Raw genomic sequence first — 14,562 nt, 5'->3', positions numbered from 1 at the left:
CCTTTCCGACGCGGTCCGTCCGACGCGTCTGTCCGCTCGCCCGCGTCTTTCGCGATCGAGATCTCGATAATCGCACTCCGAAATCCGTAATCGGCCTCTAATCACGCGGCTCCTCGGCGAAGGATCGACGAAGACTAGCGACGCGTGTGCTCGATCGTTTGCCGGACGTAGATCTCGCGCGACACTTGTTGATCCCGCGGCGGCATACTTCCGTCGAGAGCGCCGAGAACCACACCTTGCGAAAGACTGTGCGAGGAATACGGGGCCGAGTTGAAAGGCCCTCGGCCGTGAGACCAGTTCAAGCCCGTAGCTATCCGCTGGTAGTAGGCGATCGATCACGCTATTCGATACTACTACTTTTCGCGCAGACGATCATGGCCTCGGCTCTCTCTTCTATCGCCGTAAGTTGCAACAAGTTGTTCGCCAATAATCTTGTCTAATCTTCACAAAATTTTAACTGCAATTTCAAAACCCGTTTAGTGTATCAGCAATAACAAGTATAATAAACACGAATCACAATTTCGCGAGAGATATATTATAGCATACGCTTTACAGAAAAGAATCTTTTTCGAAAATATTTGACTAAATTTTTTTTAATGTTTTAATTTCTGTTTTCTTTGAATTGTATTTGTAATAATCTTTTGATCGTTAAACGGCCGATAAATCATAAAGTTTCCTCTTGCTAATTGTTTTCTCTATACTTTCTTGCAACTTTGTTCTTTGAACCTTTTTCTTCCATTGTCTGGATATGTACTTATTTTATTTAAAATGCAGAAAATGTACTGTAATACAATTAAAAAGAACAAGTTTTAAGTACAGTTTAAATTTCTTATAGAATGTTTTACCGCGCGCTAATCAATATTTGACGGAGTCCAATAAGTCTTTAAGTCAATATTCTTTAAACAATTAATTATTAGAACAAAATATTTTTTGCAAATTAATAATAATGCAAATACATAACAAAATCATTTTTGAAAATAGAAATAAATAATAAAATTATAAAAATCGATCTCAAACTGTCAAAAAATCTATCGTCAAAAAATAATAGGAGCAGAGAATATCTCATGTATTTCAAGATACATAAATTTTTATTTGTTTATATCAACGGTGTCTTATTTAGAACACTCGTTTTATGCCGGCACTGCGAGTCGCAGTAAGAGAGAGGGACTAACAACTATGCCAAAACGGTACGACGCGACGTACCGTACGTTCACCATTCGTCGTTTACCTGAGTTTTATTGACGTATTTTTGTCATTCTCTTCCTCGTATTCTCTTTCTTTTACCGTCAACATCTCATTGTCGATTGTAAACATAAAAAATGTAAACGATATCAAATGAATACATGTACATTGACTTCTGGAAATTGAGCTTGAACATCAGTTGTACAAACTAGCTTTCTTCTCGAGTTTTTTTAATAATGTTCAAGAAATTTAATTTAATTTTTGTTTTTATTATATAGTTATTTATATATAAATTTTATAATAAGCTTTAAGAAACTTTTAATGAAATAATCTGTAGATTTTACATTACATATTTACATTTATAATAACAAAATCTCTTGCTAACATTAAAGTATTACATTACATGTAAATTTAAAAAATATTAAACTTTTTAATTAACATTTAATAATTTAATTAATCTTTTCTACTAGATAAAATAAAACTTAATTGTATAAATTTGTGAAACTTAACATGTTATCAATTTACTTGAAGTCGTGTCTTAATGTGTGTTAATTTAAAAATTAAATGGTTAAACGTGCTCGATAAAGATCACGCAACTTAATGAAATTCTATAACGCGATTGAGATTTCGCGAAAAGAAAATGTTAATGCGTTTAACGAGACGATTAGAAAATATATTCTATCTTGTACAGGTATGCGGTTTACTTTTACCGTACGGTGTGAATTGATAAAACCGGTTCGGGATAGCGTTGCGCATCAACGCGTAACGCATATCACAATCCTCGTCCCTCATAGAATTATTTTGTTTAGCCTTTGTCATTGAAATAGGAAGCCTACTCTTTTATCTCATCTTTTAGATATTGAATTTAGTTAATCAAAGCACTCACAATATAAAATTTTCAAAATGTACTAATTGCTCCGCGTTTGCTTTAACACGTGACAATCTGTATCGTGTTTATTATAAATCTCTATTGTGCTCATCGATTTTATAATGAACTAATTTTGTAGAGTGTAATTAATTTGTTAAACTGAAGAATTTATTTTTCGAAATTATCTTAAATTTATATTATTAAAATGTTTTATAGCCTAATTTACATTTTTTAAATATAGCTTTTAGATAATTTGGAAATCAGTTCTTCAATTATACAAATAATAGATTTGTTATTTTATTTAATTATTATTAATAATTTTCACATTTTTGAACAAGAGAATGAAATTACCGTTCGTTCATCGGCTTCATACTTTCTGCGGTATTTCACAGAGGTCGACTGTTCACGCAATTCAAAGCTGCGTGATGTTTTACGCTTTTATCACTTTGCTTTACTCGTTACAAAATTTATTAATATAAAATTTATTAATATAAAAATATTATGCAAAGTAAATATTTAATTTTTTAATTACTCTTTAATGCATGTTATATTTTTGTTGATGATTTCTCTGATTACTTGCAGCAAATAATAAATTTTATATCAAATATTAAAATAATATGTACAAACACTTTGCATCAAATTATAATTTTATTGCTTCCGTAAAATTCACATTTGTACTGTCGTATCTTTAATTTCGGTCATTAAATTATAAAAATTGCCCGAGTTTAGAATATATAAATTATTTTCTAGTAAATTAATGGCAAATCTATTTTTTCAAATATTCAAAGCTAATAGATTGATTTATAAAATTAATATTTTATAATTACAGAATGCAACTATAAATGTAAAACAATTCAAAAATCAATATGTGTTTAAGATACGTACGGAAGACTGCGCGGAATTCTGAAACTTGTAAATGTCTTTAACTTATCAGCAAATTTACCACTGTACATGACTCACCGGAAGATAAACAATCGTCTTATCATTAGTAACGTAGGAGCTCTAACCGAAGCAGCTTCGAAAGAGTGATAACAGAAGCCGACTTTCGTGTGTAGAGCTAAGCCGTATACCATCTGTAGAACTAAGCACCAGTGCAAATCAAGTTTACATTTTTTAATAAATTTGCAATACATTTGCAAATAGTGTACCCAGATATCTACTTAACAATATATCGTTCTGAGTGTTTAAAATTTTAAAAAGAAGTGCTAATCTCGAATGTCATAGTTTAAATCCAATCCTGTATATTGTAGTCAAACCTGTTTCCTCCTTCCTTTCCAGTTATCTAGTCATCAGTTAAATACCAACGTTAATTCGTTTCGTGGAAGGAAGAATAATTCTGTAAATTTTTTCCTTTTATCTGGTAATTGTACAAATACGCTTGCACATATGCGCGTGCTTTTGAATTATTTTACATTTTATATTACGTCTTACATTGCATCACAAATCTATCGCTTTATTATTTGCCGCTTTATGGAGCTTTATGAAAGTTCTCTCATATTGCATAAAGTTTGTGACAAGAAAATGCGTTCAGTTTATACATCCCGCTATACTTATAATAAATGCGAAGAAATTTGTTTTAAAGATACAAAAAAATATATTGTGTAAAATTATCATGTAAAATAATTGATGTTAGTAGTTCAGCATAGCAAATTTGAGGACATTGCTAAAGGAAGTCAACTATAGAACTACAATTAAGTTTTTATTCGCAGGATAGCATCAAAAATGAATAGATTAGCGATCAAAATCAAGCGGGTTTGCCAATTCAAAGTTGGTGAAAGAAAACCGAGTTCAAATAATTCAATGCGATGAACAATATTGAAATATTTCTTGACAACTTTTTTCATTATACAGGGTGTCTGAAAAATATTGACAAAGCGCTCGTGTGCAGGTAGAGCGGATTAAACTGATTGCGAGTCGAAAAGTCTTGTACCATTTTGCAATTTCCGCAACAGTTATTAATTACTAAAGATCGCCGAATAAGCGCCCAGCCTACCGCCGAATGCAAGCGCGCGAGATACGATAAAAAAACGGGAGACAATCATATCTCAGAACGGGTTTTGCAGCTTGTAGCAACTCCTCGCGCGCCTAACGATCTTGATGGGTGTCCAAAATTTTTGGGACACCCTGTATAGCGAAATTTATGCGATGTTTATAAAGAGAATCTACGTCTGCGCCGCATTACAGTCGCGCATGTGCGTTCGAAGAGACCGGTAGTCCAGCGACTGCTGACCACGTCTCTCTTAGACGTGATACGGTCGTTTAACGCGAGAATATTACGCATAGCGGAAAGATTAATATATCGATCGCCGCAAAAGTTTAGTGTGAGAAGTCTTGAATTTAACGTGATCTCTACAACTTTAACAAATTGCGATCAGTTGTGCAATCGTGCGAAAGTTGTACACGACGATTATTCGAGCATGTCGCTGTTCGCCTGTTGCGTTCGTCGGGTGAGTTGCTCTCCGTCGGCGATGCAGTTGTAGAAATATAGCAATTACACGTAGTTGCTGATGCAAGCTTTAGTTAAAGTTCAACACGAATGAGACAATTGTGTAATTTCTATATAAACACATGGTAGGAGCGCGCGTGTAACGAGTACATTGTTTTGTTACCATTTGTTGTTTTTGCTAATTATAATAACATTAATTAATATTAACATATAGAATTGTAGAGATAAAGAAATTTTTTTATTCATAAAACTTATTTTTACTGTTTCTCGTGTCAAATTAGCATTCTGTTGACCGGAATGCGGAATAATCAGTGAGCTGCGCTTTTATTAAAATTATTAAAGTTTCTTTTTCACTCTAGCTTTCTTTCATTATATATTCTTATTTTATTCGTTGATTGCCTGCAAAATTTTTATTTTATAAACTTTTCTGTAAATTAATATTTTATATTACATATTTATAAAATACAATGCTATAAAGATAACAATGATAAAGGTAAAAAAATTTGTTTCTAACTTTTTATAAGGACTGTAGTTTGCCAATTAATTTTTTAAATGCATTTTATTAGATTATATTTACAGTTAAGACACACACCTAGCGCGTTTACTTATGGGCTTTGGGACTTAAGCCCCTGGACGCCGAAGCGTCAGGGGCGCCGCAGCTTCTATATATTCATAAAAAAATGTCCCATTTGTAATTATCTCCTTGTTCTTAAGTGTGTTTCGGTAGAATTTAATTAATATTCAAAATCTTAATTATTTACTGTTTACTCATTGTGGGAGGGAGGCTAGATTGAGGCGCTCGAAGATGACAAGCCTCTGGGTGCAAATTTTACAAACGCGGCCCTACACACACCAATGATAAAATTATACTTGAACGGAATAATATTATTATGATTTAAATTTTTACATTAGAATAGCGTGATTAACACGTCAGTTGTTATTTATTCTAAATGTCAGAATGATGTGCAACACGTCACTTGTTCTGCAAGATGAAGCAAATACACAGTTAGCAAGCGATACCACATACAGACAAGCGCGCTTATTGTAAACTTTTATCAGTTTTATATACATTGCGTTGCAACCAAATAAGTACAAATTATAATGAAATTAATTACCAGCGCAAGAGATTAATTTTATATATTTTTTTTAAGTGATTTTAGTTATCAATTATTAAAATTTCGTATATTTTTCTAAATATCTATTATTCATATATTTGCAAAATTATGGAATAAAGTAAACGGCAGAGTACATAAATTGTGTGTATGTGAAAAATTTTTAATGACCGATCAGTGCATTATCGTGTTTTTCTTTATAAAAATTACAACGGTCACTGCTAGCAAAATGATAAACAACATCGACAATTGTTCCACAGTGCTTGAATTCCCTTCACTCACCCCTATTGCTCAGGTGGCAGAATCGGTAAATAGGAAAATAAAGTAAACTGTAGGGCAATAATATACATGCATGCCTGTGTACGTGTGTGTTTTCGTGTATATATTCGTATGTACGTATGTGTGTGCGTGCGCGCGCCCATGAAGAGAGTGAACGTCAAGCCGCTCGCTAGAGTGAACAGATACATTTCACGCTACTTAACGGATTTCATGCTCAAGTATCAAAGGGACCGGCGTCCTTGCTGTAATCAGCGGGGGTTGTATTAATAGAACGGCGATTTACTGTTTTGCAAATTTTTCTTAAAATCGATCCCGTAGCATTTGGCTCCATTCCCTGTGATGTCAAGTCCCATGCAGCGCGATCCTCAAAAGTGGCGAACGTTCTTACGAACGCTTATTGTTTTACGCAAAAAGTCTTCAAGTGATATTGTTTTTTTTCCATTTATTTTTGTAATAAATATATCGAAGTTTTTCTGAGAAATAACGAAAGTTTTTATAACTCTTCAAAAATGTATTTTTAAATATACAGGGTATCCGGTATCTCACGGATCAACGCTCGTGAGCGGATAGAGCACGTTAAACAGAAGAGAAAAGTTCTTTACCATTTTGCAGTTCTCGCAATAATTATTTAAGTATTAATTAAAAAATAGATAAATGATTTGATCTAGGCTCAGCGTAAATTTAATCGTTGTGGAGAAAGGAGGATCGAGGGCCAAAGCAGGATCTCAATTGCCAAAATTTCTTCTTTATTCAATAATGATAATAGTAGACGTTTCGGTCGATTTTTCGACCATCTTCAGTATACAGAGTCTAATACGTTGTACCAGCTTTCATTTAGTGAAAATTAATTGCCGGTTGTAACAAATTCGTCAAATATGACATTAGGAGGCTGTGTTACGAATCGTTTTGTAAAATCAGTTTTAGCACTAATCAATTCAAATTCTGAAAGACAACTGTGGATCCCAATTTAGCAATTGAGATCCTGCTTTGGCCTTCGATTCTCCTTCTCCTTAAAGAGAAAGTGCTGTGTGTCAGCGGCGAGTCGCAGTACGCGCGAATAGTAGCATGCGGGCAGAAGCCTACAGTTACATCCTACGGTCTAGCCGCGCGCTTATTCGGCAGTCTTTTTTAATTAATACTTAAATAATTATTGCGAGAGTTGCAAAATGGTAAAGAACTTTTCTGTTTAATGTGCTTCATCGGCTCGCGAGCGTTGGTCCGTGAATTACCAGACACCTTGTATATTTACAGATTAATTATCTTCTGCTGGTTATCGGAATTCGCAAATTTGATCGAAACTTGAACTTATGCCGACAGTGCGTTTGCAGTTGAGGAATCAATTCGCATTATTATCGACTTGCAGAGTAATCGACGAGCGGAAGAAGTGCCGCAAATGAAGGAGCCGCCGGAAATATCATGGGAAAACTCATTTGGCTCGCCTAGCGGCGTGCCCTTCGACGACGACACGAAGGAGCTGCTAAAAAAGTGTCTCGACGTCTCCGTGCCGCCGCCGACCAGCCTATCCGAGCTAATCAAGCGGAGCGATGCGTTCCCCGTGACGTTCCCCATTAACACTATGAGATGTTCCTCGCTGAGAAGCAGAGGAATCAGCGCAGAGACCATTGAGGTTTGCATAAATCAAGCTGAATTATTTAATCAGCCGATGACGTGTGAGTTAGAGGAAAATGGTGAAATCGCTTCCGTACGATTTCATATGTTTACTAAAGAAAAATAATTTTCAAAATCGCTGGCTTAGTCAGATTTTTTAGAGAGATTATTTCGCTTAAAGTTCAAAGCTTAAAGATTACAGTGTCTTAAGCAAGTCTGAGATATTTCTTAAGTTTCTATGATACGCAATAGTTTCGATTGGCTTGGCAAAAGTTTAATATTCTATTTTTTTCTCATATTATTTTTTAGTTAAACGCAAATTCGACATATCCGTTAATACACGAGGCGATGCTGCCCTTGATTGGCCGATGGCTGAAACACAAGCGATTACACGGTAGCCTTGTTGAAAAAGCCATGTACAAGGATATGAGCCTCATCCAATTTATCCAGCGCCTGCTGGAGAAAAGGGCGGTCTACTTTTACGGTCAGAACGATCGATGGAAATTAATTGACAACAAGACTGGCGTTGACGGATGGGAAAGCGTCGGTACCGATCACGAGAAGGAGCCATTGGTAAGTTTGCGAAGCCTTTTTAATCAACTATTTATAAAATAATTACATTATAATAATTAAATTGCCTATTAATATATAAGAAATAATAATAAAAATGAGAAATATAAAGTTTGCCCTTCCGCCAAACTTTGGCTGTCGCAACAATTTGCGACATGTTAATGAACGTCCTGATGTAATTTGACAAATAGGTCCTAACGAAATGCTTGAGCTACGACGAGATCAAATTATCAGCGATGATGGCGGTCTCGTCTCACACGGAGTTCATAAACGACGGCGCGCGAAGAAACAGAGGCATTGTGAGCAGTGACCCAGACGCCGTCCAACCTCGAGGGGTTATTATGGGTGTCGTAGGCACAAGGTTTTATGCATTTATTTAACCCCGCCTTCTCCAGGAATATTTTTATACGTGCGAGCACCGGTGACGTTCCTGTCGTGTCTACAGATGCCTCTTCTATTTTTATCCCTCTCGCGTGCGATCATTTATGTCTGCAAAAATCTTCGATATTACCATTCGATACGCCACGATGAATGTGGAATAAATTAATAGCAATTTAAATCAAATATTTTTTATTTTACTTCTTGATTTCGAGATTCGTCAAAGGGGTGGTCATTTATCTCAAAATTTTCGGAATTATGTTTTATTAATAAATTATGATGTATGTTGCTTGATATCATGCAGATTCGCAAAGCCCCGAGTCATGGAGTATCAAGACATTCTCATCACGCCAATGCAAAACACTATCGATAACGGGTAAGTCATTGTTATTATTGTTATGTTACGTTAGAGCGTTAAATTGTTAAGTAGCGTTTATGCGAAAAGAAATTTCATCGCATCGCTGACTAATGTTGGATACTTTAATATAATGTACTTCATTTAATCTTTAATACGCCATCAATCCTCGCCTTGAATCATTAATTATTCTCCTTCGTGTATTTAATGTTATTTTTTATGTGTGTGTGTATTTATATGTATATCAATAAAAGGATGTTCTTATTGAAAAGGATTTTATGAGTCTTCTTTTATTAAAGAAAAAGAGAGAACAAGCTTTTCTTATATATTAAGGAGCGGGAATTAATCGCACAAATTGAAGTATTATGGGTAACATTCGAGGTTTTCGCATTATAATTTTACCCTTGTAATTACATCCAAATACTCTCAAATCCTTTTAATAACATGCAAACAAAATCTCTTGAAAGAATCAATCTATGCGAGACAGGTACGGGCCCGCGATGGATGGTATATCCGAAGAAAAACGCGGGTTGCGCGATTTGTGGGCGAAATTTTACGGCGAGGATTATCATCCGCTCTACGAGGAAGTCCTGAAGCGGATTAAATCTAAAGACAACAGACGTTACTTATCGCTGGCTAGCCAAACAGTTTCGATGTCAGTTTTTGACATCGAAAATTACATGAAGAGGACTTTGCTCTCCGTAGAAATAATACTTCTCGAAGCGAACACTCGCGCGGAGAAGCAAAACACGACTGCTTTCTTGCACGTGGTCGGTTTTGGCCTCGGTTAGTGCGATGCTTTTGACAATTAAATCTGATTTTTAATTAATAATTCTAATTAAATCTTTTATTAAGGCACTCTCGTACGTTTCTTCGATTATTAATTAAATGACGATTTACAGGTGTCTGGAGAATAACTCAGGATCAAGAGATCTATTTCTTGAAAACGTTCGAGATCGCCATTAGGAAGATGAACAAGAAGCTCAAGTACGTTTCCGACATCATGTTCGCTTATTTCCAGCAACAGAAGTGCGGCGGCGCAGGAAATGGCGATTATCTTGGCGGTTAGTTAATAACAAATGAATAAATGCAAATATTCTGTAAACTAACGTAATATGGACGATATTGTTTTCAGATATAAAAATTCATTTCGCTGTGAGAGAGCCGCACAGCAGACTGTTCCGAGCTACCGATGCGAACAAACTCCTCGTTGTAACTTATGCCTGGGACGGAAACTCATTGCCAGGTTGAAATATTATTTTAATCTATCTCGAATTATTTATTTATTATGAAAACTTACACAAAGTTGAATGTTTCCTTCAATAATTCTTGCTTTACTAACGAAGAAAGATTTTATGCGGTGTGTTTATAAAATTGCTAATATATATTTTTCTCAACATTTCCACGTTAGTTGTGCTTTTTATTTACAGGCAACGAATTCTGGAATGGTTATTTGGAATCCAGCGGCGATCCAGCGGCCGCTTGCAGCAGCCAAATAACCGAGCTGCATAATTCTCGAATCAATCCACGCGCGTGCGGCTCCAGCCTGCATGTCGCATCCGCGGAGCATGGAATTCTGCACATATCCGATTACGCGAAGCTTCACCTTACTTAGGTAACATCCAATAAGCACCTTCTTATCGACGCCGGTCTTTTTTACTGTACGAAGTTCGATTTTGTAATAATCGTATAAGAAACCATACATCAGCGTGGAATATACCTTTAATCGAGAAATTGCGGAGAAGCTTCTTTTTTTTTTTACCTTTGAAATTTTTCCACAGAAGCAGTAGAATTATACATGATATATTGCATGTAACGTGCTAGAAAATGTTTTATATCGAAAAAATTGAGCTCTTCCATGAAAAGGTATTGTCCAGAATTTATTAAACGATTTACCCTTCTCATTCTCCATTCTTTATCCTTCTAAGTAATGTAAACCAATGTTTTTACTATAATAAAAGTGCCAGAAGAAATTATTAATGCAAAAATTGACAAAATTTGTTGTCACAAGGCAGGTAAAAAATTTTTGTATTAATGAGAGATTCCCAACTTTAATTTGGCATTCAAAATAATGAGATAATGAATATAATGTGTAAAAGTACATTTGATAAAAAATTTTCTTTAAGAAATCTTACGAAAAAATTGAAATATTTTATTAACTTTTCTTGATAGTTTCCTATTAACGTTGATAATTAAATTAGCATAATATATTATCTTTTCATTTATAACTCTCATTTACCAAGAGGAAAAACATTGTTATTCAAAATATGTTGTTACATTGTTCTGCCTCGTGTACTCGTCACTCCAAGGCGCGTCGTCCTAAACGCGACGGTTTTTTTTTTTTTTCTAACTTTAGGAAAGGGCCAGCCCGGCGGGTAACAGCGGGCAACGTAGACCATCTCGATCACCGCGCAGTCAACGAAGCCGCAGCGCGGACGTAGACTGCCTGAAGAAGTACACGGAGCGTCGCGTGGAGGAGCGTCGACACACGGAGATCGGCGACACCAACAAGCTCGACACCACGAGGTGGATGCCGCTACCGAGGAATGTGCCGAGGGGTCATCAGTCGGGTGCCAAGAGGCCGTCGCGTGACGAGCGGCAGGAGAGCGTCGACGAGACGACGGCGGTCGGCGAGAAACGATCCCCGCCGTGCGAGAATCGATTCCCCAGAAACGAGCTCGAGGCTGCGGATCGACCTCAACTCGCCGGCAGAAGCCACAGCACCGATGTGACCGCCCTAAAGAGCGTGGAGAAGCGCAGCATCACCGAGCAGCGCCGGCACACGGACTGCAGCGATCCGCGCACTATCGCCACGAGGTTGACCGCGCACATTTTCCACGTCCGAAAGCGAGAAATGCCGTGATCGGGATTGTAGTTGAGATTCGTAGGCGCGATTGATCACGATAGTCGTTACGGAGCCTCCAACGGGTAATGGCGTCTAGTTTCGGTCAGATTTCTGCTTCTTTCGTTCGCCTTTTCCTTCTGTACGCTGCAAGTGGATGTTCGCGATGTTGGGGATGTTGTTGATGAGAAATTCAAGTCTGAGGAGCATGCCGAACGGTACAACGTGAAAACATAGTGGTGCCTGGTTTGCTCCACCGACCGGAACTAGTCGCTAGTATCTTTTCACGTTGTGACGCTTATCGTATGTTTGCGATCCGCTGATTTAATTAAAAAAAAAAAAGTAATTTACACAAAATGATGGCAGAGAATCGAAATTTTTGCTTTATGTGTCTAACTTTCTATTGCATAGAATATTCAAACGATTCAAATATGTCTTGATGTTTCAATGTTATTCCTATTCTTTCTGTTTGCGTGGGATCATTGTTTCCGCACGATATTTGAAGACAATTTTGTGAGAAAGTACGCATGGATAGTTGGTTTCATAATTCTGCGATTTCTTTTCTGGAAAACTTTGGTTCGCTAATTAATTAATATTACACAAGGCAATTAGAGATTACGAAATCAATCTACTCAACAGGAATTAATGCAATTGCTCTATATTTCATGATGAAGAACGGATAGATTTTTTATCATTAAAAGTACAGAGTGAGCTTATTAATTTCTGCTAAAGTTATATGTATATTGAAATAATTTGCTGAAGTCACAAAAATTAATGCGGCTGAGAATAGCGGCTGCTAATCGTGTATACGTAGCATGCTTTTACCAGAGAATCGAGATTTCTGCTTTATGTGTCTTTGCGTATATATGCAATTTAAATTAAAAAAATACGCAGTTAAAGCGAAAACTCGATCTCGAATATTTGATCTTCCAGGTGGATAGGACAAAATAACGAAACGAAGTTTTACCGAGAGATATCTCCCTTGGCTAGAATCGGCTGTGAGATCACGAAGAGCGCGACTACCCGGTGGATGACGTTCGTCAAAAATCCGTCGCCCAGTCCCATACCAAGAGTGAATTCCGAAAGGCGAAGTTCCAAGGAGTACGACAGAAAGGACGAGGAAGAGCACAAGGACTCGGACTCCTCCAAGTGGCAGCCTTCGAGAAAGTTTTCACCGGCGAAAAGCGAGAAAGGACATTTACAGAGGCAAGGTATGCGACGCAACAACTTTTACATTTCTTTTTTCTATTATCGCGCGCGAGATATTGCGATAATCAAATGTAATTGAATAAATTATGATAATTTGTTCGCAGATGAAATAGATATCAGAGACCGCTCCTCGAGTATCGCCGATGCGAACGAACGAGCGAACAAACTTAGCCAACGTATGCGAGATTTGTACGATTTCAAGACGGAGAACGAGTGGCCGAAACGGGCGGGATCCTCCCCGCGCGAGAACTCGTGGATCAGTAAAAGCAGCAGCGAGGAGGAGAGGAATAATTATCAGCCGGTTCGCAGGAACAGTCAAGATCTGGAATTCAACGATAGATTCGATGGGTTCAAAGTACGATCGGTGATGAGATTTTCGAGCAATTCACACGTTAAAAAGCCCGACACTGATTTTTTTTTTTTTTTTTTGTTTCTTTTTAGCTGAAGGCACAGCACGAGGAGGACAGACGAAGGCCGCAGCGCAGCACTCACGACGCCAGCGAGGTATTCGACGACACGGAAGACGAGCGTCTGCGAAGGTTCAACGACCGGGTGCGATACTGCGAGGACCGCGGCAAGGTACGGGCGCGCGGTCGCGAGCGGCGCACCTACTCGGACGATTATGACGAGAAGGTCCGACGGGAATCCCGCTTGACCCGGCACTCGGAACCGCCGCCGATCAAGCGGGATCGGCCGGAAGCGCCGCTGGCGATCAAACGGCTGGCGGACAAGGAGAACAAGCGGAACTCGGACGTGAGCATGAGATCGCGCGACTCCCGCGTCAGCTACGCGGAGATCGATTTCCAGAAGAGGGACTCGCGTCCGAGCGACGCGAGCTACGCCAGTGTGACCCTCTGCAAGAGAGGTAGCGTCGAGTGCAGGAGCACGCAGAAGATCCTCGATGCGCCGCCGAGGAGGGCGTTCAGCCAGAGCGACGAGCGGCCGGCTACTCCGGTACCGCCGATCGAGTTCAACGACGAACGATACGTCCCCAAAAAGCTCCCCGAGTCACCAAAGAGGGACAGTACTAGGTACAAAGTGTACCTTACGTAGGGAACGCCTTCGAGAGAGGGCAGTTCGCGAAGCGGACGCCACTTTCTCGATTACCGATATGAGATGTTCGACTAGGCGATTTATACGTCGACGAGATAGAAGTACAAATTTGGAAATATGATTTGGAAATATGAGAGGGAAAGATGTGTGTGTGGAATAGATATGTGGGCGGAGGCATAATATCACAGGGTCGTAATTGTAAATACGTGTGTCACGAAAAATTCATTTGTACAGCGATAACCAATGTCAATTCTGTGTGTTGGACAGTGTCCGTCATTCTTGTTGAATAAATGGCGAATAAGTTATAAGATGTAGACAACTCACACGTAAAAGGAGTAAAAGGGAGTTGTTGTTTATGGATAACTGTTAAACATTCAGGTGTTTGCTGTGTTCATTGTAGAATAATGCGATGTTCTAAACGGATGGATGTACAACAAATATTTCCGATTACGGGATTTACGATAATGACAGCCGATCGAGCGCGATAATCCGAAACATAAAAGTGTTTGTAACTGGTTTATAATGAGTTACGTACATAAAAAGTTTCCTATTCGTGTTTTTCATGTCACTGTTCAAAGCGTAACTGCGATATAATTAATATTGTACGAATGATGTAACGCAAAGTATATAATAAAATATTCTTGGAAGAACGCGCCGTTT

At 37.9% G+C, this 14,562-nt stretch overlaps 2 protein-coding genes across 5 annotated transcripts; both read left to right on the top strand.

Annotated features, from left to right (window-relative positions):
* Positions 1-264: 264 nt before the first annotated feature.
* LOC105678810 (uncharacterized) lies at positions 265-11,292 on the top strand. 4 transcript variants are annotated; one of them, XM_012378479.2, is made up of 10 exons: positions 4,201-4,497; positions 7,251-7,514; positions 7,805-8,068; positions 8,257-8,426; positions 8,748-8,819; positions 9,286-9,584; positions 9,701-9,862; positions 9,934-10,044; positions 10,229-10,413; positions 11,155-11,292. In XM_012378479.2, exons 1-9 carry the CDS (start codon positions 4,468-4,470, stop codon positions 10,411-10,413), a joined length of 1,557 nt encoding a protein of 518 aa, XP_012233902.1. In that variant the 5' UTR covers positions 4,201-4,467; the 3' UTR covers positions 11,155-11,292. The 4 variants fall into 4 exon arrangements, with proteins under 4 accessions (XP_012233903.1, XP_012233904.1, XP_012233902.1 ...); XM_012378480.2 differs by lacking the exons at positions 4,201-4,497; positions 11,155-11,292 and adding an exon at positions 265-401 and having other exon boundaries at positions 10,229-10,663; XM_012378481.2 differs by lacking the exons at positions 4,201-4,497; positions 11,155-11,292 and adding an exon at positions 3,110-3,410 and having other exon boundaries at positions 10,229-10,663.
* Positions 10,626-14,552, top strand: LOC105678649 (trichohyalin-like). Its single transcript, XM_012378150.2, has 5 exons — positions 10,626-10,664; positions 11,155-11,615; positions 12,574-12,851; positions 12,954-13,204; positions 13,291-14,552. The coding sequence occupies exons 1-5, from the start codon at positions 10,626-10,628 to the stop codon at positions 13,900-13,902; spliced, it is 1,641 nt and encodes a 546-aa protein (XP_012233573.1). The 3' UTR covers positions 13,903-14,552.
* Positions 14,553-14,562: the final 10 nt, after the last annotated feature.

This window comes from Linepithema humile, chromosome 2 (assembly GCF_040581485.1).
Source record: "Linepithema humile isolate Giens D197 chromosome 2, Lhum_UNIL_v1.0, whole genome shotgun sequence".
Taxonomy (NCBI): Eukaryota; Metazoa; Arthropoda; class Insecta; order Hymenoptera; family Formicidae; genus Linepithema; species Linepithema humile.
The sequence above is the reverse complement of the archived record's forward strand: the minus strand, read 5'-3'. Positions and strand labels throughout refer to the sequence as shown.

Excerpts from the sequence above, each read along its gene's own strand:
- LOC105678810 (XM_012378479.2), top strand. The coding sequence starts at position 4,468 with ATGTCGCTGTTCGCCTGTTGCGTTCGTCGG. Across the intron at positions 4,498-7,250 it reads TCGCCTGTTGCGTTCGTCGG|AGTAATCGACGAGCGGAAGA; the intron begins GTGAGTTGCTCT and ends ATCGACTTGCAG. Across the intron at positions 9,863-9,933 it reads AAATGGCGATTATCTTGGCG|ATATAAAAATTCATTTCGCT; the intron begins GTTAGTTAATAA and ends TATTGTTTTCAG.
- LOC105678649 (XM_012378150.2), top strand. The coding sequence starts at position 10,626 with ATGTTTTATATCGAAAAAATTGAGCTCTTCCATGAAAAG. Across the intron at positions 11,616-12,573 it reads CCGCGCACTATCGCCACGAG|GTGGATAGGACAAAATAACG; the intron begins GTTGACCGCGCA and ends TTGATCTTCCAG. Across the intron at positions 12,852-12,953 it reads AGGACATTTACAGAGGCAAG|ATGAAATAGATATCAGAGAC; the intron begins GTATGCGACGCA and ends ATTTGTTCGCAG.